This window comes from Erithacus rubecula, assembly GCF_903797595.1.
Source record: "Erithacus rubecula genome assembly, chromosome: 2".
Lineage (NCBI taxonomy): Eukaryota > Metazoa > Chordata > Aves > Passeriformes > Muscicapidae > Erithacus > Erithacus rubecula.
This window is the reverse complement of record NC_136685.1, coordinates 69,037,187-69,065,052: the sequence shown is the minus strand read 5'-3', so window position 1 is coordinate 69,065,052 and position 27,866 is coordinate 69,037,187. Positions and strand designations below refer to the sequence as shown.

At 43.2% G+C, this 27,866-nt stretch overlaps 2 protein-coding genes across 2 annotated transcripts in view; both read left to right on the top strand.

Annotated features, from left to right (window-relative positions):
- Window positions 1-12,426, top strand: part of NUP133 (nucleoporin 133) — a 30,676-nt gene extending 18,250 nt beyond the window's left edge. Inside the window, exons 19-26 of the mRNA XM_079330300.1 lie at window positions 195-328; window positions 1,986-2,144; window positions 3,571-3,706; window positions 5,490-5,608; window positions 7,064-7,144; window positions 8,182-8,246; window positions 10,603-10,691; window positions 11,694-12,426. Coding sequence (XP_079186426.1) covers window positions 195-328; window positions 1,986-2,144; window positions 3,571-3,706; window positions 5,490-5,608; window positions 7,064-7,144; window positions 8,182-8,246; window positions 10,603-10,691; window positions 11,694-11,830 — 920 coding nt within the window. The 3' untranslated portion in view covers window positions 11,831-12,426. The remainder of the gene's footprint in view (window positions 1-194; window positions 329-1,985; window positions 2,145-3,570; window positions 3,707-5,489; window positions 5,609-7,063; window positions 7,145-8,181; window positions 8,247-10,602; window positions 10,692-11,693) is intronic.
- A 3,460-nt stretch (window positions 12,427-15,886) lies between these two features.
- Window positions 15,887-18,266, top strand: ACTA1 (actin alpha 1, skeletal muscle). Its single transcript, XM_079330406.1, has 7 exons — window positions 15,887-16,047; window positions 16,126-16,268; window positions 16,409-16,733; window positions 16,874-17,035; window positions 17,255-17,446; window positions 17,556-17,737; window positions 17,857-18,266. Exons 2-7 carry the CDS (start codon window positions 16,140-16,142, stop codon window positions 17,998-18,000), a joined length of 1,134 nt encoding a protein of 377 aa, XP_079186532.1. The 5' UTR covers window positions 15,887-16,047; window positions 16,126-16,139; the 3' UTR covers window positions 18,001-18,266.
- Window positions 18,267-27,866: the final 9,600 nt, after the last annotated feature.

Here is a 27,866-nt window from a genome sequence, read left to right as displayed (position 1 = left end):
AGACATGATGCCATCTAGTATTCCCTTTTTCCCTCTTGTGCTTGGGACAGAGGTGGTAGATCTGTGGGCATGCATGTGCACAGGAGGGGAATGTTCCTTTGGGAATGTGAGAGTATCTCCTCCTTGATTTCATTTTTCTGGTCTCAGACAAAGGCGAGCTTGTTTGATTAAACTTCTTTTTCTTGGTTGCTTAGTTTCCCTGGGACAGTACCAGTTGGCAGCTGCTTTAGCAGAGAAGTACTGTGACTTTGATATCCTGGTGCAAATGTGTGAGCAGACTGACAACCAGGCCAGATTACAACGCTACATGACTCAGTTTGCAGACCAGGCAAGTCTCTTCTATTTCTTTAGATAGTGTTTTATAACAAGTTTGCACCTGAAATGTTGCAAAATTTATTATTTCTTTCTGGGGTTTCTGTTGGCTTTTTTTTTTTTTAATGCATATGTAATTGTGTATACATACAGGGGGAATGTGGAAAATTGAAGTTGATATTCACTGTAAAATATTGAGTAGAGTATTTTACATTGGGAAGGCAAAGCTAGCCAGCAGAAATAAAAGTACTACCTGTATGGGCAGTGCCTTTTCATGGAACCTTTTTGTGCCCCAGACATGTTTCCTCACTCTTAACATTTTTCAGCATTTTGTGGCTTCTTCAAGTGAAGTCACTTCAAGTGACTGAGTGAAGCAAATTCACTCAGGTGCTGTTATCATTACACTGTTTTATTAAACATTATTTTATTAAACTAACATAATATAAAATGGAGAGTAATTTCCAGAAGAGATGAAATTGTTAAATGTATAAATAGAAATGTAATTAATATATAAATTATAAATATAAAAGTAGTTAGGAAGAGTAGTAAGGTAGGTCTATTGGTTTGGGATATTTTGTATTGTCCTGCTACACATTTGTTGGACAGATTTTCCACTGTCTGTTAAAATCTAGTGTAAAAACTAATTGTGCTGAAATATTAGAAAACTTAAGGAAAAGGTGCTAGAGATTACTTGAAATGTGTGGGACTGGAACAAAAGGATCTTAATTTGAGACTGGGTGAGATGAATTTGTTTAGCTTTCCACAACTATTGGGGAAAGAGAAATCCTGCAGTATACGTGTTTCTTAGTAATGAGAGTACATAAAGGTTGTTCTAATAACAAAAACTAGAAGTATCAGTATTAGACAGAAATTACTGTCGTTTCAAATAGTGCATCTTAAATATTCAGCCTGTCAAAGGTGATAAATTATCCTTTTTTTTCCCTCGTCACATGCTTTATTTTGAAGGGGAAATGTAAAACTTCCTGAAAAGAAGTTACTGTGGCAAATGTAGAACTGATTAAACAAGTCTAATGGATGGACTTACATGGCCTCTTCAGACTTCATTTTTGAAATTGCTAATGCAATTAAAATTAAATGCTAGTCTAATAATGTCCTGTAAAGCCTAAATTAAATCTCAAACAGAAATCACAATTAGTTATTTCATATTCAAGTTTTTTGAGGATAAAGTAGGGTGTTTTTTGGTCTTCAAAAGACATAGAAGGAAAGTTGCAGGTTGACTTGTAGGTAGAAGACAATGTTTCAAAACCAGTGGCAGCTGGAGTAAACTTGTTTATGAAAGGAAATAGTAAGTATAGAGGAGGCAAAGAAGCAGTCTGAAAATGAGACAAGAGGAATTGTGATTGATGTGATTTCTGCTCTTGTGTATTAACGTGAACTATTTACTTTTGGCACTTCCATCACTTTGATTGAAGGATTCTATGTTTATCAGCATCTGTTGCAGAGAGCTCATGAATGCTTTAAATCCTTTTTATCAGGACTCACATGGGAATTTTTATCAACACTATTTTGTGGTGTGTGTGTGTGTGTCTCTGGCTTTATCAAGCAGGTTCTTACTATTTTCTTACCAATTGTATCTTGTAAAGCACTTAAAAGGTGAATCAGATACTGAAGTGTAACTTGTTAAAATTTGTTCATATTTCTGTTATGTTCAGAACTTTTCAGATTTCCTGTTTCGCTGGTATCTGGAAAAAGGAAAGCGAGGAAAGCTGTTATCTCAGCCTATTGCTCAGCATGGACAGCTGGCCAGTTTCTTGCAAGCACATGAACATCTGAGCTGGTTACATGACATCAATAGCCAGGATTTGCAAAAGGTAGGGTTTCTTAAATACGGCCAGATGGAAATACCACATGTGGAATAGGTCAGGTACATATTCAAGTAGGTAATTTACCAAGTTATGACTCTTCTCCATCAAAAGACAGCATATCCAGGTGATAAGGGGAAAGGTGGCAGATAATTGATTTGGTGCTTTTGGAATACCAAAAGCCTCCCTTCAGGCACCACCTGGTATCTCATGTTAGCCACTGCACCATGTAATGGAAATTAGGGCTGCTTTTCATCCCTGCCTAGTGGCTAGTACTTTTTGCTTAGAAGGTTTGGTTTGACTATGTGATCACTACTTTGATGGAATTAGGAATTTATAGTGAATATCAATAGCATTACAATATTTTCCAGCCAGGGAAAAACTGAAACTTCTCTTTCAAGACTAAGATCTTAAAGCTGAGGAATTTGGTGGTATCATGAATGCAAAAAAGCTATTGATAACTTTAATCACTTACATTCATAGTTTAAAGTGTTTTTAATAGTAAATGGATATGTGGATGGATTAATGTGACATTGGTTTTAAGCGAGATCATTTGTTACCTTCTGGGCTTTCCAGTTATGTCCCCTCTTCTTGCTGGTCAGTCTTTCCATCCTTCTGCTAGGCTTAAAAATACATTTCTTTAACAGTTAAAAGTATTTCAAATTAAAAATGGCTTCTTTCAATCCACATTCATGTTTGTTAAACATGAAAATCATGGAAACATCTATCCTACTATTATGAACCTATTCTAGGTTCATAATGCTATATCCCTCTTAAAGAAACTACAAAGTCCCACCCACCAACCCCAACCAAAACAAACAAAAACCACTTTGAGAATATTGTAATATTCCATTTGTGTCAATTAAGATTTTCTATGTCATGGCAAAACACTTCAAAGAGGGGGTAAGGATTCTGAAATATGTAGTTTAATTCAGTGTAGATAGTTTCTTTCTGAGTAAGTGCTCAGAAACTGTTCCTTTGTCTGATTAAACAAATTCTTGCCTCTGTATTTGGTTACTGCAGCTGTTAAACACAATTCTAGTTTTTTGAATTCTCAAATTAACAGGTAAATTAATCTACATGCAAAAGCATTCTGTCAAAACATATTTGCCTGGCTTTTATTGCAAAGTACTGAATTATATCCTAAAGATACAATGTGTGCAGTTGCAATTTATCCTGTGAGAATAAGGTAGGGTTTTTTATTAGCAATTAAAAGATTTTTTAAATTATATTGTTGAAGGGGAGAGCCTCTTCTTGAAGAGTGTAAAATTCCATCAAAGAGTTTCACTTGCAAATTGTACAACTTTTGAAATGAAAGGTTATAGTACTTCAAACAAGAAATTACCATGAGACTTCTGTTCAGATTAAATTCTTGTCTGTTAAGCTTCTGATCCTAATTTTCAAAATTGTTTTCCAACATCATTGTTAATTTTAGGCTCACAGAACGTTGCAGACTTTAGCAAATATGGAGACACGATATTTTGCAAAGAAGAAAACTCTTCTTGGCTTGAGCAAATTAGCTGCATTGGCATCAGATTTCTCAGAAGACATATTACAAGAGAAAATAGAAGGTAAAAAATAGAAACAAGGCAAAGTGAAGAAAATACTTACTAAATTACTGAATTAGAATCACATTAATTTTGGAGATTGTTGATTTTTTTTTATGTTGAAGGTGCTGACTTAGGTTGGCAAGGATAAATGGGCTGATGATTTTGCTCATTTCAGGAAGCACAAGGAAGGCAGCAGGAGGCACTAACCTCAGTATTCACTTTCACATTGAATTAGGACTATGAGCATGGCAAATTTGTACCTTTCCACTAACATGTAAAATATTGGCAAAAATAACAATCTGCACCTGTACTTTGAGAAGTGGCTGAAAGTTGTTAACCATTCACATTAAATGTATTTTAATGCATCTGCATTTTATATTTCAAATGCAAGGTAAAACTTAATTAATTTCTTAGAGCCCATTTATAGAATGGCTTTCACTTTTGAATTCTTCTCAAGTCCTGAGGTTCTTAGGCTGTACAAGAAAATCCTGTAACTGTGTTGTAGTACAATAATGCAATTGCAAATATATACAGTTGTGATCAAGAAGTGCCTCAGGGTTTTGCTCTCTGTATCTAGGAGGTTACCATGACAGTGTTTCGTTTTACTCTATCTGAAATGATGTAAACAGGAAAAGTGCTTCACTACCAAATGCAATGGTTCCACTGCTCTGCCATTCATATCTCTTTGGAAAATACTGTTTGTGTAGCACGTGTGCTGTGATTTTGAGAAAAAGCAATTTTGCACTACTGGTTAAATTCTGGCCACCAGGGGGAAGCTCAGGAATATGACTCAGGGTTGCTGCTCAGGATTACTTCTGTTTATCTGCATGTTTATCCATCTATGTGATGAATGATTCTTAAATCCCATTGAAAAAGAATGGCAATAATAAGATTAACTAGGTAGGCTTTAAAATTTATTTTTAGCTCATAATAATAATAATGATGTATTATCTGCCTTTAAGTTGTATAGCGTTGCATGAAATATTGAACTTTAGGTTTGTTTTTTTATCACTGTGAAAATGCCTATGCTGATGTGAAGACTCTCAGCTTTAAATAGGAAGATTTAAAAATGGCAAATGGGATAATCAAAGCTTTATTTCAATGGGCTAAAGGACTTTCAGAATTTGTTCTGGACCTCATTCTGCTACACATTTCTGTGTGGCACATGATGGAGTTTTTAAAGCTTAAACTCTTCGTGTATTACTTCCCTATTGATAAAGAAAGATTAATTATTTCTGCCACATTTTGCTTATTCCTCTAAACAGATATAATGCTCCACAGAATTATTTTCCGTATTCTGACATTCAATGGAAGATGGTGGGAAGGGCAAGGTTTATATAGTGTGGTTGATATTATTCCATTTTTAATATCTCAGATTAGCAAGTTTCTGATCCTAAAGCAGCTCATACTGGCAAGTATGAAACAGTCAAGAATTGAACAGTTCATGAGATGCAACATGTCCATGGCACAGCTCCTTGAAGTTGCAACCAACTCATTTTCCTGTGCAGTCCAACAGCTTCTGTCCATTTCTCTGTATTAATTTTGAAGTTTTGGGGTAAAAGTAGAGTTGTGCATTTTCATTACACTGGGAACATGAGTGGAAAGTAAGAACTAGCTCCCTGGGATGGCAGTATTGAAGTGGAAGTATTTCTTTGGGAATGTGGATGAGAGTCCAAATAGAATGCTTCATAACAAACGCTTGTAGGCTTGAATAATATTGTGACTTGACAGTTATTGTTGTGCCACACAATTTATTATTACATTTTAATAACATGAAACATTCATTTCCTTAAATGACTACAAGAAATATCAGAGCAGGAGCGCTTCTTGTTACATCAGGAGACACTTCCCGAACAACTCCTGGCAGAGAAACAGCTGAACCTCAATGATATGCCAGTGCTGTCTGCATCTCAGCTCATTGATGTAAGTGTCCCATATTTTCGTCATTACACAGGTAAACTTTCAGTATGTTTTCTGCCCCTTTGTGATAATATGAATGAGAAGGTCACAGCTGCCTTTATTCCTTATATGACTTGCTAAGCACCTAAAGATCTGATGTGTGAATTAGTTTAACTTCATTTAGTTTCTACCAGCAAACATCAGAATGATGGGTTTAGTCTCAGCTTTTTTCTGTTGAATGTGTGTTCTGGAGTGCTGCTATAAGAAAAAGCAAATCAGATCAGTGCCAGAAGTTGATTTACTGGTCTAAACCAGTTTTTGGATGTGAGATTGTTTTTACCTTCCTTTACGTTCTTGGTAGGGCAGAACTTGGAAGGCAGAATGAACGATTCTACCTTAGTGGAGAAGGATGCTGCAAGATAGAAAATGGAAAAGTTCTAAAAGCAGGCTTTTGGTCACCTGTTGCAAAGAGGCACCAGAAGTCTTGCTACTTTTGTTTTCTTTTACAAAAATCCAACCCATAACAAAAATAAAAATCTGAACTGTTCCAGCACTAGGATAAGTAATAGTGCCTTCTGCTATCAACCAGGAGCCGGTAGCTGATTCTGCCTTGTTTGCCACATATTTTTATCATTCAGTGATGCACACATAAAAAATTCCATGAATAACAGCAATATATTGTAAAAAAGTCACTTAGGTCTGGGTGGGTTTTTTTCTGTATTTTTCTTTAATCCTGTGGAAAATCAGAAGCTAGCAGGTAAACAAGCATGCTTGTTTGTTCACATTCTCATAATTTTCTGAGAACTCTGCTAAGAGCAGATTGTGAAGTCCTTACCTGTGTCTTAAAGAAAGGCTGTCTGTGGGATTAGGGAAGGGTGGAAATGTCAGTCAGGACTTGATGAGTGCTAGCACCACAGAAGTTTTCCTTCTGAGTTCTCTCTTATTGTCAAACCAGTGTTGATACTTGCTACTTGCAATGCAAAAATGAAACTCAGAAAATGTAAATTAAAAGAGTTTAATGTTAATTTTTCTTCGAACTACTAATTTATAATTGGGAGATATGAAATACTAACGGGAACTTGTTGTTTTTAAGGGTTGAAAGGCAGCACATGTGCTGAAGTACTGCTTTGAGCTTAATTACCAAAATAATTCAGAGAGCTTATTTGTGGAGCTGAGCTCTGGCTACAGTAGTCCAGGAATGTTACAGCCTTAAATGGCACTTAAATTTGAAACCCAGCAGCCTTGTATCCAGTGTCATTTGTCCAGAGACCATTGTCACGTAGGTGGAATGCTGCTTTAAAACCTTAAGTATATTCCTTACTATAAAAATACTAGCAGTTGAATCAAGACATAGTTTCATGAGAAGGTCATGTAAGTAGAAAATACGTGGTGGTCTTCCCATAGTGGGTTGTCCCTGATACCAGTTATGTTAGTTTGTAGGCTAAAAATAATTCTCCATGTTAATCTCTGATTTCATAGATGTTCATATGTGATGAGAACAGAAGAGCCAATGAATATGACTTCAAGAAAGCACTTGATCTGCTGGAATATATTGATGAGGTAGGAAAACTTTCTGAAGGATTTCTAACCTAGAGACTTTTTATTATTATTTAAGCTAGGGTGGTGCATCTGTAGTTGATTAACATATTAGCTTAGTGTATTGTAATTAAAGCAACCCTTGATTTTTTTTTCAGTTTGTTTTTAAGTCACTGGAGACATAATGCCAAATGTGGTTTAGATAATTTAAGAAAAATTGCACTCTTCATCTTCACTTCCCATTTATAGTCGATAGTTTCTTTTTTAGAGCCTTGCTTCCCTGCAGGCTCCAAACAGGACAAAGATCAACTGTTTTTAGTTTAGCTCTTCTGTCTTCTCTCTTAATAGTTTCATTTATTATCATGAGGTAATGTGGGATAGTCACCCACTTGCTAACAAGTAAATATCCTTGAACCACAGATTTGCCATCTGCTTTTTTTCCAACTGTATTTTTTTTTCATCTCAATAAAATAAATGTTACTCTAAACCCATGCAATTTCAATTTTTTTTCCCACAGATATTTAAGTTTCTAACAACTTGTGTAGAACCATTCATCACAAATTGGAGGTGCCAGTTTCTGTGCAGTGAAGAAACTGCTCTTTACAAATCAAATGTTTATCTTTGGAAGCATGTACTAATATATTCATAGAACATGTATCCTAATGTGGATACTAATGCATGTTAGTTAACTTGGCCATACTGACAAAAGAGCTTTGACTCCAGTCATCATTTAGCACATGGTAAAATAAAACTTGCCTAGAATACAATGTTTTACAAATCAGTATTTTAAAATGTGCCCTTTTACAAACTGTGTTAGTTGGTCTTCAGCAGTTGAGAGGTGGTGTAGAAAGTCTGAGTCCATGATTTCAAATAGAAACAAACAGTGTTTGGTGTTTCAACAATCCAATCAGGTCATCTGTTAAAACAGCATATGTTAAAATTATGTTTGATGATTGAAGAATCTAATTCATTGGTGCAATCTGTGTGACAGAGTGATAATTTCTTTGTAAAAACCCTAAAATTTTAATTTGCCTGTCTTTTTCTCCTTATATGAATTGAAGGAAGAAGATGTGGATGTAAATGATCTTAAACTGAAAATTCTCTGTAAGGCTCTCCAGAGAGATGGGTAAGTATAAATTAATTTACTAAGGCACAGCTTTTCCAGAATTATATTTTAGTGTACTACTCTCTAATTCACCAAAAATATTTAATTTCACAGGATAAGGTTAGTGAAGTATAATATGTCTGATCAAAACTTGTATTCTTATTTGTAAAGTGAAACCATAGCAAAAAAAAACCTGCAGTACTTGGTTGGTTTATCTCATTGGCAACCTACTATGCAGTCCTGGCACCTGACACAGAAATTAACCCATACAGCTTTTGTTCTTGAGCCTTTTCCTGAGGTAAAAGGAGTGACCAATGCTGAAGCTTTTTAACCTTTTTTTTTTTTTTTTCCCTTTGAAGCATCTCAAATAGAAGCTTTTTATTAAGGTGGCATACACAGAGGTCACTCCTGCAAGCTTTTATTTCACTTGGGTTTTGCCACTGAACCACACTGGCAATTTCATGATCTTTTTGAGTCAAAACTGCATTCTTGGCTGTAAGAGATCAAAGCCTAAATGGTGCTTAGAAGAGCCACTCTCATGGATGTTCAAAACCAAATACAGGCAGAATCCAGTTGGTCACAAGAATCTTCTCAAGAGAACAGTAGTACTGTTCTCTCCCAGGTTAAATAATGCAAATGGCATTTCCTCCCTTTCCTTTCTAACTTTCGGAAGTCTTCTGAATTTAACTCCCACCTGTATTCCAAAATGGACCTAAGGAAGAAAAGATGAGGAGAGATTACATTCCAAATGCACTGTGCCATTTGTGATTAAAATGGAAATAAGCAGCATTTGGATTCACACATATGTATAGGATAGATTTCAAAGGGCAGTGGTGTCTAGGAAATAATTCCTAATTGCAAGACTGTTAGTCTTCATATAACACAAGTAATTAGCAGAAAGAGATTCACACTATTCCAAGTGTTTTCCCTTCCTGTTATTTTAAAAACAGAAGAATTCAAAATTCTGCATGGCACCAGTCCAGATATTGGTTTATGATCTGTCTACCCTGAACAAGCATGGGGTTTTGAATGTGGTATTTTAAGGGTTCAGACACATACAATACTGTCAAGATTTTGGCCATTCTAGCAGCTAACCAGGGACAATTTGAGATGCAGACTTTACACTGAATAGTGGTAGAAAACTTGATGTCCCAGCTGAGTTTCTAGTCCAGCAAGGTTCACCAAGGCTTACAGAGAGGTGGTGTTAACTTTCATCTGTGTGCAAAAGTAAACATTTGAGATGTGGCAGTACCTACTTGTAAGGATGGCTTGTGATTTCTAACTTGAGGGCCACAGATGCTGGTAAGGTTCTTGGGTAGGATGGAGAGCCTTGCTGAGTGTGCTCCTGATGCTCTGCCAGTGTCCTCACTATCCTCTGTGCCCAAGGGGAGCAAATCCCCCTTCCCTCCCTCCTTTCCTTGCATTCTTCCCAGTGGAATTAAAGATGTAATCCTAGACATTTAGGAGCTGAAGAGACATCCAGGGTAAAACCAGTGAAGTACAGAGGATTTGTCAATAATAACTTCTGGATCCAGGTCCAGATCTGTTACAAGCAAGTCCCACAGGCCTGTGGTGGTTTGGGGAGTGATATGAGAACCAGTTTTGTCTGACAGCTTAGCACATGGAACAGGAAGTTTTAACAAGTGAAAGGTTAGAACCACAGCAAAACAAGTTAGGTTGGTGTTGACTTTAAACTGATGCATATAAAGCTCTGCAAAAATGAAAAATTGTAATTTCAAACAATCTTCCTCTTAGAAAAATCTGTTGTGATTTTTTTTTATCACAGATGAGACTGGTTTTCATGAGCCTTCACATTTAATCACAAAGTAGATAAGCTGTTTTGTGACTGTGTGTGCTATTGCAGGCCTGCAACATAGATTTTGCAAATATTTTTCCCATTTATTTTCTTTGATTTTTGTTTTGATTTTATTTTTTTCACATTAGAGAATTACTTCTCTTGCTTTATTCTACCAAAAAAACAAGTCTACACTTTAATCACCTCAGTTGTAAAATATAATTACTGAGAATAAGTAGTTCTATCTGGATAATACTTTTATTTTATCAAAGAAATAAAGTTGTTTGGTTGGGATTTTTAATGGTTTAGAATATGGAAAACATTGCTCTTCTCCTCCTAACTGGACCACATTATAGTGGTGCAGTTTCATTCCAGTTTTACTGTTGGAATAAAAACTAATTAACACAAGACAGGAAAAAAAACACTTGCTTTGAGCTATAACTAAGCACATAATACTTCCATATGGACATGTATTAATCACCTTTGATAATTTGTCTAATTTTCCTGTGGGATTTTTTTCTTGTTAGTTTTCCTATTATTTTGTCTGTGTAATTCTTTCCCAAATCATTCTTTGACTTGCAGATGGACCTGTTCAGATGGTGGAGATGATCCAATTGAAGCATCTAAAGATAGTATATTTGTGAAAATAATACAAAAGCTATTGAAAGAAGGTAAAGTATACTTAAATATAATTGAGTGTCTTGAAGTGGTTGTTTCAAAAGCTGCTTAAGGTCAACACTAATATGTAAAAAGTAGCATTATTGAATTCTCAGTAATAAAAGATTCATTCCACTAGGCAGTTAAAATCATCTGGAACAAATTCTATCTCTGTAAATTGTTCAGGGGGACAAGAGATGAGCAGATTTCTTGGTTATAATCTTAGTATCTTTAAGGTATTTGCTCAGTAGGGCACTCAACAGATTTTTAGCAGTTGCTTATTCTACAGTGAAGTAGTTCTTCCAGAAGTAAACATGTCTCTCTGGAAGATACAGGATAATAATTAATTGACTGTTGCTCATCAGAAGATCTATTTTAGGCAAATTATTTTTTGCTATTGTTTTCCCTCTCCAAAAGCCAAAACCAAAAAATAAACCTCCCATTCTCCACATGAAGTTGACTGTAGGAAGTTATGGCCATGGAATTTACAGCTGAAGGAGGGAGGGAGGGAAGGGAAGCAACTATGATTCAAAGTTTTAAATATTACTGCATAGAACTTTCTGCAGAACACATAAGGCTTCATGTGAAAAAGACCAAACTTTAGTTCTTTAGAACAGTTCCAGTTTTGTGTGTTCAATTACTTCAATTTCCTTGCATTTGTAGGACTTGCCCACCTTAAGCTGGAACTGCTGCAATTGCTTTATTGTTGTTCTATGACTGAACTTTCTTTTCTCTTTCTTTTATTATTTGTTTTTATTTTGTTGAAGTGTTATATAAAGACTTGGATTTTAGGTTTAATCATTAAATTACTGAACTCTGGATTAAAGAAAATTAACTCTCTTTTACAGGCTACTTAAGCTTTATTGTATTTCTTGACTTGTATAATAGAATCATCACTTCCCAATTCCAAGAGTAATTTAGCTCTGAGACAGGTGCAGGTGTTTACTTAAAAATAGTGTTAACTGCTAATGCAAAGTACTTCAATCAGTGTTGTAATAAATGGTTTTGTTTTGTAGGAGTTCAATTAAGTGAGTATTTGCCAGAGGTGAAGGACTTGCTTCAAGCAAACGAACTCGGCAACTTGAAATACAACCCTTACTTCGAATTTGTGTTAAAAGCAAACTATGAACTCTACGTTCAGGGGCAAACATGATTCCCACTTTTAAAATGTTTTTTCTAATAAACTGTTGAATTCATGTTTACTTTTTTATATTCTCTTTGGATTTTTGCTAAAACTTGGTGATAAATTCTGTATGAGTAATATACTTGGTCTTAAATGTATAGACATTGATGCTTTAGTCAGGGGACGCAGTTGTAAGTGAAAATAAAGTTTTCATTTTCTGTGCCTTTGGTAAACTTGCTGTTTTGTTCTGTATCTTGAATAGAATGTGTCCAGTCTGAGACTCCAGGATACACTGACACACAGAGACCCACTGCAGAGTGTGGGAAGCTGGGGCTATGATTTCAGTTCAGAGAGAATACTGAACATACTAATGCAGGGTGCCTGCATACATTACTTAAAAATAAGATGTTATTCTATCAAATAACTCTACTCCTTCTTTGTACATTTTTTTGCTGTAGAAACTAGGTAATTTCAGTTTTGCATTAAAGGCTACTTGCACAAAAATGATAGCTGTGTTGTCCCCGATCACAGCTTGTCTGTGACAGAAAATAATAAAGTGCTGCTCTCATTCTAGGCCTTCTAGGCCAGTAAACATTCCATTCTTTCAGTTTGTATCTGTTAAACTTTTTCCAGACATTTTAGTATTGTATCCGTTTGACTTCCTTTAAGCTATTTCTAGCATACATGTAAAATGGGATTAGCAGCTCACCATGCAGTTATTCACAGCAACTGCTTGTGCCTAGGCTCAGAAGAAACCTCGAAAGCAATTATGAAAGTGTGGGAGTACAGCATGATCTTCCTTACTTCCATGCCTTGGTCTCTACTCATAGGCACTACTAATTTCCTTTTTTCCTTTCTAATCCCACTACCCCAGTTAGTTATCTCTGACATGGGAAAAAGAAAAAAAAAAAAAAAAAAAAAAAGTCAATTTCTCAATTATTCTGATTAACAGCAGAATTTAGTCTTTCAATAAGAGTTACTGCAATCTGATGCGTTGCACCTTTCTTCTGCATGTAGCTGAAGAGCCAGAAACTGACTGCAGAGCAACTTGCATGCCCTTCTGTTTTACTTGTCTGGCTCCATGCCTGCTGCAACAACTTGATCTAACAGCTGAGAAGGTCAGAAGTTAAATTGGTTGAAGAGAATCCAGTTTCTAGTTTTAAAAGCACAGCTCCCCTTCCATGGCTTCCCCTCCTCCCTGTACTAATACAGTAAGCTGGGCTGAGAGTCTGAACATGTTTGGAAGAATAGATTTATGTAGAGAGGTTCCAACTAATATGGGAAAGAAATGCACTAGCAGTCATCTTCTAAGATTGTTCTAGCAGCGAACTTTGCTCTTCTACAGTCTTGCATGGCTGAGAAGTGTGAGTGTAGCTCCCAGCTCCGGCCTCAAAGGAGTCGCTGGTTCAAAGCCTTGGAAGAATTCCACGTGTCCGCCTGAATGTCACTTTGAGAGTGGTTTCACATTGATACACTTAGCAGGGTTTGAGGAGAAAGGCACTAATGGAATAAAGGATTGCTTGCCCCTGCCAAAATATATTCTGCCTTAACTTTTCCTAGACTCCTAGATTTTGCTTGAAGAGGAATCTCTTTAACTGACTGTCCACCATAAATCACTTTGGGGATATCTCATATCTTCCTAGACTGTTGGCCAGATCTCTGTGTTCTCTCAGGAGCAGGAGGGCAAGCCCTGGAAAGCTTGCTCCAGGTGCAGGCGGTTCTGACCACCCTTATCCATTGTTCCTAAGTGCTTGGCTTCTCTGGTCGTGTTTATCGTGGTTGGTGTAAAATCATTCTCCAGGTTTTTGGGAAAGGATGAGCTGTATGGGGTTCTCAACTGTTTTACTCTACTGCTGGGTTGGGAGGCACTTGGCATTTGTACAACGGCTTTCCATCTGACTTTTGCCAAAACAGAAGGCTACTTGCAATGAGTTTACTTAAACAAAGCCTCATTAAAATAACTTCCATGTCTAAACAGATGTTTAATGTTCTTGTACTAGTAGTGTTGAACTGGTTCTCAGTTCTGTTGGAAAGTTTAAAGAGCCTGGGATTCAGGGTTATTCCTCCCCTCTGTCCTCTGCCTCATTATGTAATAAACTGTGCTGGTGCAGAACTCCTGTCTCAGATTACTGCTCCAGGAGGATGCCTTCATTTACCACTGCATATGGAAGGTGGCAAATGCCACAGCTCTAGGTTGTTTCTAAGTGTAACAAAAACAAACTTGTGACAAAAAGATAAGGGTTAAAACTGCCCGAGGGGGATGAATAGTTCCTCCTGAATAAAGACATACGTTGTTTCTTTAACAGTTATTTTCTCAGTAATGGCGAGCACACAAAGTAGGGGAGGTACACATTTAAATCCTTTGTTTTCAACAGAGCAGCTGAAAAGTTTATCAGTTGTCATTTGTGATCAATTTCAGAAGCTATACATGGTGGAAAGTGAGTTCTTTGTGCCCTGTACTGGAAACTAACTCCAACTGCTTTCTGACTTGAGACAAAAACCACATTCATTTAGTGAATTCAGATAAACATCAGATCTACCTGCAGAAAATGATATTTTGCTCAAAAGTGGGAGAATTTAACTTTGCCATTTGGGCACTTTGCTGTAAACTAGATTGGGTTAGAGAAAAAATAAAAGGGTTTAGAGAGTTTAAGAGTGTGTTTATGCTTGCATCATGTTTCATTGCAGGATTAAGGATGTTTATCTTTCAGCGACGTTAGGGTTTCTGTTACTTGATTTCTGATTCAACACAACCGACTGTATTTTTGAAACCACAATGAAGCACTACAGTTCTGTAAATAGATTTAGTGGCTGTGATGCCTTCAAGTACTTTCAGGCTTCCGATTTTTGTACTGTCAGTTGTTGATGACAGAACTGAAGAATAGTAAAAGCTGAGGAACAGGGTGAGAGAAGACCACATTTTAATATAAGAACTTGACAGGAATTTAAAATCTATAGCAGCAGGAATTAGATGGCTGCCAGAGGTGAAGAGAAATGCTGCCAACCTGGAGGATGCAGAAGTTAAACAGAGCAGAAGAAAAGTTGTCTGCTTCTCTCTTGAGCTGTCTGCTCTGCCTTGCAGTGGAGGAAATCACCTGCAGAAGTACCTCCACTTGCAGGATACTCCTCACAGCACAGTGCTCTAGCCTACTATTCCTCTTCCTTCTTGCCTGACTCCCTACATTTTCAAAGGATTTACACTTGACCAGTTGTGCCTTTGGAGAAGACCTTGAATGTTGATTTCATCAAACATAGCGTCAGGGCTGCAAATCTGCTTGCATTACTGCCTCTTCATTCTGTTGGGAACCAAGTATCTGTAAAATCTTCTGAGTGTCCCTCATGGAATCTCTGCTTAAGCACCCACAGCTGAAGGAGATGAACTGTTCCTTTTCACTTGCGCAGTACCTTCAGCTGGTCAGAGATGACTTGCCTGTGAGAGCGGGCTCCTTTTGGGAAGGGTGAGCCACAGGGGTAGCTGAAGGCTCCCGTGCTGCCTGGCCGAGCTCAGCGCCCAGCAATGGGCACTCGTAATGGCACCAGCATTCACGGCTACGTCAGGCTTCTGGGATCAGACCAGGATTAATCCTTTACCGGGCTTCTCTTCAGGCATTTGTCTGACAGATGTTACCCCGTGCATTTATTTTCCATTTTTAAATCGCAACAAGGAAACGACGCACGGCTTAACTTGATGTGCGAAGTTGTGGGTTTTGCTTGGGCTGTCGCCGTGTGCCCTGCAAACCGGGGATCTACCTTGTCATTTCTCTCCCGGTTCCCTTTCTCCCCCTGGGCTCACCTATAGCTATGGGAAGGACCCGGGAGGGGCGCGTTTCCCTTCGCAGCCCGAGCCTCGGCACGTGGTGGCCGCGGAGCCGATGGCCGCTCGCCCCCGGCCGCGCCGAGCCCCGCGGGGCTCCGGCCGCCCCCACCTGCTTTGCCCTTAACGGGGCCGGTGCTGCCGGGGGATTATTTCGGCCCCGGCCGCGGGCGGCGGCGGGGGGGGCTCGGCAGACGCGCCTTATACGGCCGGGCCCGGCTCACCTGGGCCGGGGCCAGGAGCGCCTTCTTTGGGCACCGCCGGGCCGGGGCCGCGCCGGGCCCCACGCCCAAATATGGGGACGGCCGGGGCCGCATTCCTGGGGGCCGGTCGCTGCCGCCGCCCGCCCCGATAAAAGGCTCGGCGGCGGCCGCGGCGGCCACGAGTGACCCGGCGAGGAGCGGGAGCCTCTGTCTCTGCCCGACCAGCACAGGTAAGCCCCGGCCCCGCCGACACCGCCCCGGCTGCCGCCGGCCGTGAGGCTCAGCCCCGCTGCCCTGTGCCCCCGCAGACACAGCCGAGACCATGTGTGACGAGGACGAGACCACCGCGCTCGTGTGCGACAACGGCTCCGGCCTGGTGAAGGCTGGCTTCGCCGGGGACGATGCCCCCAGGGCCGTGTTCCCCTCCATCGTCGGCCGCCCCCGCCATCAGGTACGGCGCGCTTCCCCTCCGAGCCTCCCCGCACGCCCTGCCACAGCGGAGCCCCGCTGCCTTCCAGCCCTCCGCATCCTCCCGTCTTGCTGGGGATTCCCGCGGAGAGGTTGCTGAGCCCCCGCTTTCCTCCCCTGCAGGGCGTCATGGTGGGTATGGGTCAGAAGGACTCCTACGTAGGAGATGAAGCCCAGAGCAAGAGAGGTATCCTGACCCTGAAGTACCCCATTGAACACGGCATCATCACAAACTGGGACGACATGGAGAAGATCTGGCACCACACCTTCTACAACGAGCTGCGTGTCGCCCCAGAGGAGCACCCCACTCTGCTCACTGAGGCCCCCCTTAACCCCAAAGCCAACCGTGAAAAGATGACCCAAATCATGTTTGAGACCTTCAACGTCCCTGCCATGTATGTGGCCATCCAGGCTGTGCTGTCCCTGTACGCCTCTGGCCGTACCACTGGTGAGTGTCAAGTCCTGCTGGCCCCTCTTCCCCAAGCAAGGACGCCCAGGACTGGATCCCTACACCTGATAAGCACTCTGCCCCTAGGGCAGGACCCTCTGTGGGCCACATGTCTCAGATGGCTCTTCTTGTCTCCCCAGGTATCGTGCTGGACTCTGGGGATGGTGTGACACACAATGTCCCCATCTATGAGGGGTACGCCCTGCCCCATGCCATCATGCGCCTGGATCTGGCTGGCCGTGACCTCACGGACTACCTGATGAAGATCCTGACTGAGCGTGGCTATTCCTTTGTCACTACAGGTAAGCACCATTCCCTCCTCCAAAAAGCTCCCTCTTGTTTCCAACCCTCGCACTTCTAGAGATGCTCTCACCCCGTTGCCCCAGAAAGCCCCAGAAAGAGTCCCCAGTGGGAGCTTATGTGTGGCTGGGGGTCTGGAGTTCCAGCAGAGCTATGGAGGCAGTGCAAGTGCTCCCTGCTCCTCTTCTGCCAACACTGATTCCATTGCTTCCCCCTGACAGCTGAACGTGAGATTGTCCGTGACATCAAGGAGAAGCTGTGCTATGTGGCTCTGGACTTTGAGAACGAGATGGCCACTGCTGCCTCTTCCTCCTCCCTGGAGAAGAGCTACGAGCTGCCTGATGGGCAGGTCATCACCATCGGCAATGAGCGTTTCCGCTGCCCAGAGACCCTCTTCCAGCCTTCCTTCATTGGTGCGTGCCCCCCTCCCTCTCTCTTCCCTTGGCAGCTCTCTCCTCTCTCCAGAGCCACCACGCAGAGCTCTTACTTTGCACTTACCCTGTTTCCCCCTGCTGCCCCCAGGTATGGAGTCTGCAGGTATCCATGAGACCACCTACAACAGCATCATGAAGTGCGACATCGACATCAGGAAGGACCTGTACGCCAACAACGTCATGTCTGGTGGTACCACCATGTACCCCGGTATCGCTGACCGCATGCAGAAGGAGATCACAGCCCTGGCCCCCAGCACCATGAAGATCAAGGTAAGGCTGGGGCACGAAGGTGCTGGGAGCAGCCTTCTCTCGCTGCCCTGCAGGGGCTGTGCACAGCCTGGCCCCCGCAGCAGGGGCGTGTTTGCTGACCTCAACTCTTTGTTTTCCAGATCATCGCCCCACCCGAGCGTAAGTACTCTGTCTGGATCGGCGGCTCCATCCTGGCCTCCCTGTCCACCTTCCAGCAGATGTGGATCACAAAGCAGGAATACGATGAAGCCGGCCCATCCATTGTCCACCGCAAATGCTTCTAAACATGTTTACATGATCACTTTGCCAACCACACTCAGGATGACAACCTTCAAGGTTGCAGGCAGCTGAGGGCCTGTAACAGCCATGTAACTTTCTATTTTGTAACAATTTCTGGTTACTGTTGCTGCAAAGCTCCATGTGACACAGTGTATGTAAAGTGTACATAAATTAATTTATTTTATCTCGTTTTGTTTGTTTTTAAAACCAACGCCCTGTGGAAGGAAACAAAAAACTTCAAGAAGCATTAAATCATCAGTCATTCTGTCACGCCCCAATTGCTGTTTGTCGTCATTTGCTCGGGTTCTTCCATCACTTGTGGGCGCAGGGTGTGGGTGGTGGGGCTGAGCTCCCGGGGCAGGAGCAGAGCTGGGACAGGAGGGGACAGGGCAGGACTCTGTGACTCCCGGGGGTGAAGGATGCTTGGTGACTCTGAGGCTGAGTGTTGCATCACGCTGCTGCAAGGGGGATGCCCGACACCCTGCAGTGTGCCAGCCCCAGGCAGGAAAGGGTTACCTGGAGCCTTCGCCTGCAAAATATTTCTTTTGGCTCAGCCTGCCAAAAAAAGTAGCCCTGGCACGCTCCCGAGGAAGGCAAGGCCGGGCTGAGGGCAGGTGGCGGGCGCAGGTTAAATAAAGAGCTTTCCACTCCACTTATGGGAAGCCCACCTGCCATGGAGCTGTCCCCGGGGGGCTGGGGGCAGCCAGGGCCACTTCCTCACCCCGCCTGACACGCTCGCCCTTGCCCGTGGCCAGGCGTGAGGAGCTGTGCCAAGGGACCACCCCTGCTCTGCCCCCTTGAGCCACCCCTTCCCGGGATCACATCCTGCACCCAGGAACTCCCTGGGAGCCCCAAGGAAAATCCCAGGGGCTTCCCCTTGACAAGGGCGTTTGCCTGCCCTGTTTGCTGATGAGGAGGCAGAGCAGAATGGGAGGAGGGAAAGATGCTCCTGGCCTGTCTCATTTCTCTCTTACTGCGGCAAGGGGGCTCTGGGACCCCCCCTTTATAGCCAGCATTCACACACACACACATACACCCTCCCCCCAAGGTGTTCCCTCTGGGAGCCATCCTAAAACATCACCAGGCATGGCCCAGGTTCCTGGGTCAGGACACGTGTGCAGGGACCATCAGCCTTTGAAGGAGGAGGATTTCTGGGGCACAGGACCCCCTGTCATGAAAGCAGTGCCTGAGGTTTGGGGTGCTCTTGTGCTGTGGGAGACAGCAGTACTAGGGAAATAATTGTGATTTTCAGATAAACTTCCAGCCCAAAAGGTTTGTTTCTCTGCTGTGGCTGTGCTAAGGGTGCATGATTTGCATTTTGGCTGGGTTTACTTGTGAGACCCATATATGAGTTCTCTTTTTTGTTTAGCACTATCCCAAAGCAAAAGCCTGTTGGAGGAGCTGACCTGGTTCTTCCCTAGTATCTGAGGGCAGGGAGGGCCACAGGGAAGCCCTAAGGGCTCTCAGTGGCTGGAAATAGACTGGAAACTAGTTGATTCTCAAAAAACAGTTGCTTCTCAAAAGCAAAACACAAACTTTTTTTGCCATTTGTGCAGTGGCACATACTCCATCTGTCAGTTCTCTGCTGGGATTTTGGGAGGTGCTTAACATTAAGTCCTCAGTACTTGACCTCTGATCTCAGGTTCAGTTGTGGCTTAGGTGATGTCATGAGATGGATTTTAGGACCTGATTCTGTTATTTAATGAAAAGACTGTTTGAGAAGCACAGATAAATAATCTCATCCAGCTGAAGATAAATGCCCTAAAGTACATTCTTACAGCTGAAAAAAATTACTGGTTTGGGGTTTTTTTTTTGTTGCTTAATCAGTGAACAGGGATGCCATGAGTCTTAAGCCTACGAAACCACCTTGCTCAGGTTTTATTTTCAAACTTAAACACTCTCTTTGTTCTGAAACCAGCCTTTTATTTGGACTTGGGGTTTTCCTTGATGTTTTTAGCAATTGAAGACACAGATTGTTGGGGGACAGGTAAGTTGGATTTTCATGTGGCTTCCATTGTTGGGAAGGTGTTATGGAAAATTTGGCTTGTGTACCACAACCTGGGTTTGGTCTTTGTCATGCAGTTCTCAATAATGTCATTACCCTCCCTTCACCTCTTACAGTGGTGTTGGCAGCAGGCAAAGGATTCCCAGGACACAAAGGAACCCCAAGACCAGCATCCTCTGTTTTCAGAAAGGCAAAGGGATTAACGGGGCAGCAGAGGAGTAAAAGAGAAGAACAGAGGATATTAAGGAACAGAAGGAAGGATGCAGGACACTTATATGGTGTGGCAGGGAGAGTAATGCAGGGGAGTGGCTCTTGCTGCACCAAAAACATCCTCTGGGGCTGCAGCTCACTGCTGGCTCCACAGCCATCTGGATCCAGGGCTGGAACAGTGCTGGACAACCCTCCATATCTTAGGTCTACATCCAGTGGACAACCCAGGAAGCTGCCCTCGGTCCAGATATCACCAAGGGATGGAAAATTTAAAGAGAGGAGGAGTCCTTGAAAGGACAAATATAATGTGGGGCTGTTTAGATGAGCTTGGGAGGCACAGCCATGACTGGGTTTTGATGTGAGCTGCCCCCAGGTCTGCAGATGCCTGGGCCATTACCTCAATTATATAATGAGGTAAGGGAGCTGGCACCCCAACATGCTTCTCCCCTTGGGTTCCAAAACTGCAGAAACAAAAAGCATTTTAACTCAGTATTTACTGGGCTTGGTTTTGCTGAGAGGACCTGAACACCCCCCCAGACCTGACATCAGTGCAGCCCCACTGTGCACTCCATTGACTGTGTGTCTCCCATGGACTTTTGGCCAGTAATATTTATTCAATGTGTTTCACTAAATGAACAAAACAGAAGCCACTTGAAAATTATCATCACTTTTCACAGGAAACTCCTAAGCAAAAAATTCTGTGGCAATCTTTATTTCTGATAGGGAGGCACTAAAATGAAGACCTCCAAAGATTCAAACTATTTTATTTTATGGGAAAATTTCATGTTGTTTCTATTTCATTACTCCACAGGTAAGAATAATTGAATGAAACATTTCTTGTTCAGGTTTATTTATTTATTTTTTAAGCAAAGAGACATTTTTCTTAAAAATAATAAAAATTAAAGAGCTATGCAGTTGTATAGATTTTTAAGGCTCATTTCCTGGGGCTGGAAAATGGAGTGCACCAGGGTGACTGTAACCTATTGATCAGCCAGTGGATAACTGCAGGCAGTGCTGGTGTGCAGGGTTCCCATGTGGGACAGATGCCAGTCTGCAGGGGCTGTTTCAGCAACAGGACCACTTGAAATATCCCACAGCCTTGAGCATTTTGGGATTTTTGAGCAATTGGGATTTGCTGGCAGCTTGGGGCATCCTCTTCAGACCCTCATGACCAGAACACACTTTGGAGGGACCAAGAGGTTCTGACTGCAGGCTTTGGGAAGCTGTTGTGTTTGCAGCTTGCAGAGACTCTGTTTTTCATTTGTCCAGGATCTGAAGAATTGTGCAGCTGCTGATTGCTATGCAGCAGGGAAAGCTGGAGCACTGCTGGCTCCCACTAGGGCTGTGTGCTGTGTGTGTTGGGGATGAGCAGATGTTGGAGAAATCCTTCATTTCCCCACTTGTCTCCTTCTTCCCCCTTCCAGGGCACCCTGTCCACCTTGAAACTACAGTGCCCTGTGCAGAGCTGGGGCAGCAGGGTGCAAACCCCTGCACTGTGGGGCTCTGGCAGCTCCCTGTGCTTGCAGGGACCACAGCCAACCCCTGTCTTGTCTTGGCTGCTCAAGGCCATGCTCTGAAAATAAAGCTGCAGCTTGGAGGCAGCTCTGGCTGTTGATGTTCAGGGAGTGCCACAGGCAGCCCGGGAATGAGCCTCAATGTAACCCCACCTCAGGGAGCTGCATATATATAGATCCCTGGAAGCAGTTTTCTTCCTTGGCACATCACTCCCTCCATAACTCACTCCAAACAAACACTCCCTGCTCCCCTGTGCCCTCACTGCTTGGCTTCCAGCAGCTTCTCTCTCTTCCAGGGTAAACAAGGCTTTCAAGTTGAGAAATCTGCTGCTGGAGGGAGGAGGGAAAAGGGGGAAGATCGCCTTGTAAGAAGACTCTGACACTTGTTCAGAGATGAGCAGCCCAAAGGCAGCACCAGCAGGCACCAGCCCCTGAGCCTGGCTCACAAAGGCACGAGGACCTGGGCTGTATTTGCTGTGCAGGTCACACCTTGTCACACTTCTGCTGGGTTGTCCTCGTTCCAAAGCAGAAGTGCTGTGAGGCCTCAGGTACAGGTGTGTAAGGAGATTTCTGTATGGAGCTCTGCCTGCCCTGTACTACATTCTGCTCTGGAAATCAGGAGGTCCAGGTGCTAAAGCTGTCCACAAGTTTTTTTTTCTTACCACAAGTTTTTCAGAGTGGTGTGTGAAGACTGAGGCACTTTGGAAAAGGCAGGGTATTTTCTCTATAAGGGTTTTTTGTCCTGGAACCCCTTATACTCAACACTAGGAAAAAAAAAAAAAAAAAAATTTACTAAGGGCTACCAGAAATCCCTTAGCCCAACCATTTTGAAGTGGTGATGGTTTTATTCCTACCTAATCCCAGCAGCACTACAGCAGGTTACTGGCCATGTTTCTGTGACTGCAGGAATCAAGCAGTTCACATTGGAAAATTGGTTTTCTTTATCTTTTCTCCTTTCCCATCCCAAGTCTCCATCACAGTTTTCCTCTGTGACCATGAGCAAGTCACCATTCATAGCTCTGTTTGTTACCAGCAAAGAGGCTTTTCTATTTTCCATCTCAAAGGAAGATAAAGAGGAATAACTAATGTCCATGAAGGGTTTTGAGATGTTGTCATAGAAGGTGTTTGGGGAATGTGAAATACTTGTGATCCTAAATTTAGCTCTGAAAGTCATGCAGCCCAGTTTCCTGGCACAAATACCAGAGAAAGCCTTGAAATCTGAACATTTTCCAATTGCAGCCACAAGCTGGAGGCTGCAGTAGCCACAGGTGGTTCTGGGAATCTCTGGCTGTGCCTGCTGCAAATCCTTTGCCTTGCTGAGAGCCCCGACCTCCCACATCCTCCCAGGCTGTTCCTACCAGCAGCCCAAACCACCAGCAGTTTCTGTCCTTGTTCTGGGTGTGATGCTTCTGTTCTGGGCCTCCAAGAGCCCTTTGTGATAAGATTATTCCTCAAATCTAATAGAAGTGGCAAATTTAGGAGAATTACAGTGTTCCAACCAACCTACTCAGGGAGAATATGCAAAATCTTTCTGGGGATAAATCTTTTAGGAGAAACGTGGTGATTGATTTTAGAGCTTCTACTCTGAAATTTATTCTCTCTTTCCTTAATTTCTGTTAGTCTACTGAAGACAGCCCATCCTGGCCAAGACTGCATGGTCAAGGTGTTATGATTTGTGTTCACATTTGATGGGTTAAATGCCAGACAGGTTAATAAAGAAGATTGGTTCTGCTTAGACAGCAAAATATGGTATTAAGTGGAACTTGGAGCTAAGTTCCAAAGTCAGCTTTAAAAGGGTGTAATCTAATCCTTGAGGTATTTAGCTTCTGCTGACACCTTGCTTTATTTTTTTAGTGCTTGCTACACAAGTTCCTGAGTGGAGAAGCAATTGTTTGAGAGAAAACCGATGTAACTCCTGTCACAAAATCTTGATCAGAATCCAGAAACCAGGTGTAGCTCTGCCCAAACTGAGGTGCTTGCTTTCTTCACCAGTTCCAGCTTCCCATGGCAAAGGCTGCACAGAACTGAGGGCAGCCCAGGGAGTGCACCTGCTGAATGTGCATCACCGTTTAAAAATAAAAAGGGGAGAGAAAAGAATAACATGGAAAATATTGCAAGGCCAGCAGATGGCAGGGGGAGAGCTCATGCCTGGGCAGGGGGATTTGAGCAAGGACAGGACAAATACTGGGATGGAGGCATAGCCACGTAAAGAAGAGGCATCTGGGATGTTCTGCAGCACAGAAGTAATGGAGAAGGCTCTGGGGTGCTGTAGTGACATTACACTCAGTATTCATTTCTACTATTAGTGTGTGTCAGATTGGCTCTATTTCAGCATTGCAGCAAAGTTGCAGCCCGTGTACCCAGTCTCAGATACCCTCTGCTACAATGCAAATGCGCTGGAGCTGATTCAGCCCCACTGAAGCTGGGGGGGACCAGCAGATCTGGTTAATTTTTAAGTGCTTGAATGATCAGATTAAGAAAAAAAACATAGCAATAAAAGCACAAGAGGAAGCAGAAAGGACCAAGAAGGGATAATTAATTTTGCTGTTGTAGATCCAGAACTTGGCATGGTTTGAGGCCATGGAATGTATAGGATGTATGGATTGAATCCATTGCCTGTTCTGTAGAAATTTTATTGCTCAATTTCATAAGGCACATCCATTTTTCTTCATTTTCTGCAGAAGAATCTGTCTGAATTAAGGATCAGTTGAGCAAATGAGGGCATAGAAGAAAACAGAAGAGCAGAAAGACCCAAGTCGGGACCACAGGTGTTCTGTAGGAGTTGTAGTTTTGACGAATAAGATTCATGGATATAAAAAAAAAAAAGCCTTAAAAGAGATGTTTTATGACATAACTGTTATGCCATTGACTTTGTGCTGGGAAAAAGTGCTGAGTTGTAGTGCTGGAGGCTCAAGCTCCAAGGAGATATTTTCCTTTCTGACTCTGGTTTGTTTCTGACCAGCACAACAGTCAGTGGAATAGTTTTGGAGAAAGTAACATTAATACACTGACTGCATATGGGAAGGGTGTTTCTATATGGTCGGTGCAACTGTAAGGAGGGTTTGGTCCTGCTAAATGAATATTTAAAGGAAATGTCTGATAAGTTCTTCATTGTCAGTTTGGCTTGTGAGTCATGTTGCACGGTCCCCAACCATGACCCTCTCTATTTATAAAGTCATGCCTTGCTATATCTGACTGGCTAAATAAGCCTTTTAAGTTGTGGAGGGGATTCTAGTGGCATAGTGTGGGAACCAGGGAATAATTCAGAGGAGTAAGGGAAGTTAGAAAGGACATGACAAATCACTGCATGCTGACTGCCTCTGAAGACCAGATCAAATGTGCTGCTAGGCTTTTCACCATGAAAAAGTCCAGGAGGCAGGGGTGGATGGGTCCAGCCTGCTGGGCACCAGGTGGAGAAAGAAGACTGGAGTGAAGCTGAGCCCCTGCAAGTGTTCCAGGGTGTGTGGATGAGCAGGAGGAGGTTACTCCAGGGAAGCATGCCAACAAACAAAACAGCCAGTGGTTTTCTCCCTGTGCAAAGGCTGGAGGGAGGCTGGGGAGCTGCTGGAACTCCCTGCCTCAGCTATGGAGTGGAGAGGAGCCTCAGTGGGGTCCCTGCTGGCATCTGCTCTGGTTTCTGCCACACCCGGAGCCCTTTCCTGGTCACTGCCCCCGGCTGGCTGCAGCTCTGGGGTGCCTCAGTGCTGACAGGGCTTAGATGTGCAGGACAGGAGGGACACACCTCCACAGCTGCATCATCCTCCCCAGGGCTTCAGCTGGAGCTGCAAAAAGCATGTTTCCAGATGCTGGTACCAGAGTGGTTATTAAGCAGGTGCAGGACAGGAAAGATGAGGCAAAAGGATGTGAGGAATGCAGTGGAAATTGTACTGGGAAGCAGAGCAGGGATGCACTAAAAGTACAGAAGGAAGAGTCCTGACCTGTTTTGTCCATCTCCTCTTTACAGACAGCAGGCAAGGAGGGACAAACACATGCAAATTGCTTTTAAAGAGTGGTTTGGATGAATGCATGATCCTATTTTTTTCCTGTCAGTTGTTTTTCCGTGGTGGTTGTCTGCAAATGGCTGGGCAAATGAGAGATGAGGGCTGAAAGTGGGACACACATACATCCTGAGTCTGCTTTCACAGAAGCAGGGCCCCATCACATGTAATGATACATGGGGAAGCAGATGCCATCACTTCCAGAGTTCTCTCCTTGCTTCTTCTTCACCTTATATACTGACATGATGTCATATGGTCTGGATCATCCCTTTGGTCATTTTGGGTCATCTGTCCTGGCTGTGTCTCCTCCCAGACTCCCATTCTCCCCCAGCTTTCTCACCAGTGTGACAATAGAAACAGTAAAAAAAGCCTTGGCTCTGTGCAAACCCTGCTCAGCAATAAAAAAATATCATTCTATTACCAACCCTGTGTCCTGCACAAATCCAAAACACAGCCCCATACCAGCCAGTGTGAAGAAAATTAGCTCAGCCCAAACCAGCTCCTTGGAAAGCAGGTTGGTGGGGTTACACCATTCCCTGTTTCTGAGACTTTAATAACTGCAGGAACTACTTTTATTTTTGCTCACATCTTTCTGTGTGCAGGAGCTAGCTGCTTTCTGCTGGACATGGTCTGGCTCTGAAGGACTTCACAGGAAGCCAGTTTCTTTCCTGTCCAGCTCATCAAGGCAGCACTGCCATAGTGCTCATTTACCTATCTTGAGTGCCTTCCTCCAAAGAGGTTTTGGAGCAGACAGTGGGTCTGAGCACCACAGGGACAGCATTTGGAAGCAGTCACATAGGGCTCTACAATTACAAATGAATGAGTGTTTAATTCATTTGAGCCAGAGGAAAGCACTTCTCTGGTGGTTTCATTGCAGGGCAATGGGGAGCAGGATTGTGGGGTTGACAAGGATGCCCACACAGCTGTGGGAGTGCCAGAAGCACAAGCTAGAGTCCCACACTCCCAGTCTCCACTCTCAGGAGTAAAGCCAGCTGCCTCACCAGCCACTGCTAGGAAAATGCCCTGCTCAGAAAGCTTCTCCTGTGAGCTTGGCTCAGTGAAGCTTTTTTAGCTCTGTATCCCCCAGTTTCCTCACAGTGCCCATCATCTCTGACCCAGGGCAAGTGGGGCAGCAGGTGGATATTGGTGCTGAGGCAGGATCTGACAAGTTCCACAACTCTTTTTCTGCTCCAGAAACAGCCCTCTACACCATCCTTGGCCCTCTTCAGTGCCAAAACCAGGACATAATTTTGCAGAAGCAACCTGGCTGATGCTTACAGGGTATTCCTGGACATGGATGGCTCCTTTGTGTGGGGTCCAGGGACAAGGGGGTCAGGGCACCACGGTGGGTTTCTGCAGAGAGAAGTCTGGTTCACAGGAGACTCAGGCAGGATTCCCACCAGCAGGCTGAGGAGATGAAAGTCAGCCTAACACCAGTCTCCAGAGCCAACAGGTCCCTGTGCTGAGTGGGTAATTCATTATAAACAATATATGCCGATGTCAGCGCTCTCTAGGGGAGCAGCTCACAAGTGGTGCACAGGTTCTTTTCAAGAGCATCCATTTGTCAAAACCACTCTCAAGATAATTTCTGGTGCCTGGGAGGGATGTTGTGTTTCAAACTGGGGCTTTTCCTGCTGGGCACAGGTTTTGCTTGCTTCCCATCCTCTGAGAACTGAAATATGAGTGCCAAGCTATGTGACAGCAGAATGGGGGTACCCTTCTTGTCGGGTTGCTGCAGGATCCATAGCTGCTTTTTGAGTACAGCTGGCCTTTTTGATGACTGTCCTTGTGAGGAGGCTGCTTTGCTGGAGTGGGTTAGGATGGAGAGCACTAGAGGGGACAAAGAGGTGCCTGGAGACCAACATGTTAAAATTTTAATCTGGAGAGACCTGGGGAAATAGCTGTAATGTTTGCTTTTCTGTATTTTAAATCAGTACTGGGTTTTCTGAACAGCCGGATTTCCTCCCAGGAATTGATGAGGAAACTCTTAAGACACGATGGGTGATTTTACAAGATGCTGTGTGATGTGAGGGGCTGCAGATACACACCCTGCTCCCCACCAAGGTAGGCTGGTGGTTTAACTGCCCTCCCCAGGCTGTCCTGCTTCTCCTCACCTTGCAGCAGCATTCCTACCAGCTCCCCGC

Coding starts and splice junctions, on each gene's coding strand:
- ACTA1 (XM_079330406.1), top strand. CDS start 16,140: ATGTGTGACGAGGACGAGACCACCGCGCTCGTGTGCGACAACGGCTCC. Junction 17,036..17,254: donor CTATTCCTTTGTCACTACAG/GTAAGCACCATT, acceptor TCCCCCTGACAG/CTGAACGTGAGATTGTCCGT. Junction 17,738..17,856: donor CCAGCACCATGAAGATCAAG/GTAAGGCTGGGG, acceptor TTTGTTTTCCAG/ATCATCGCCCCACCCGAGCG.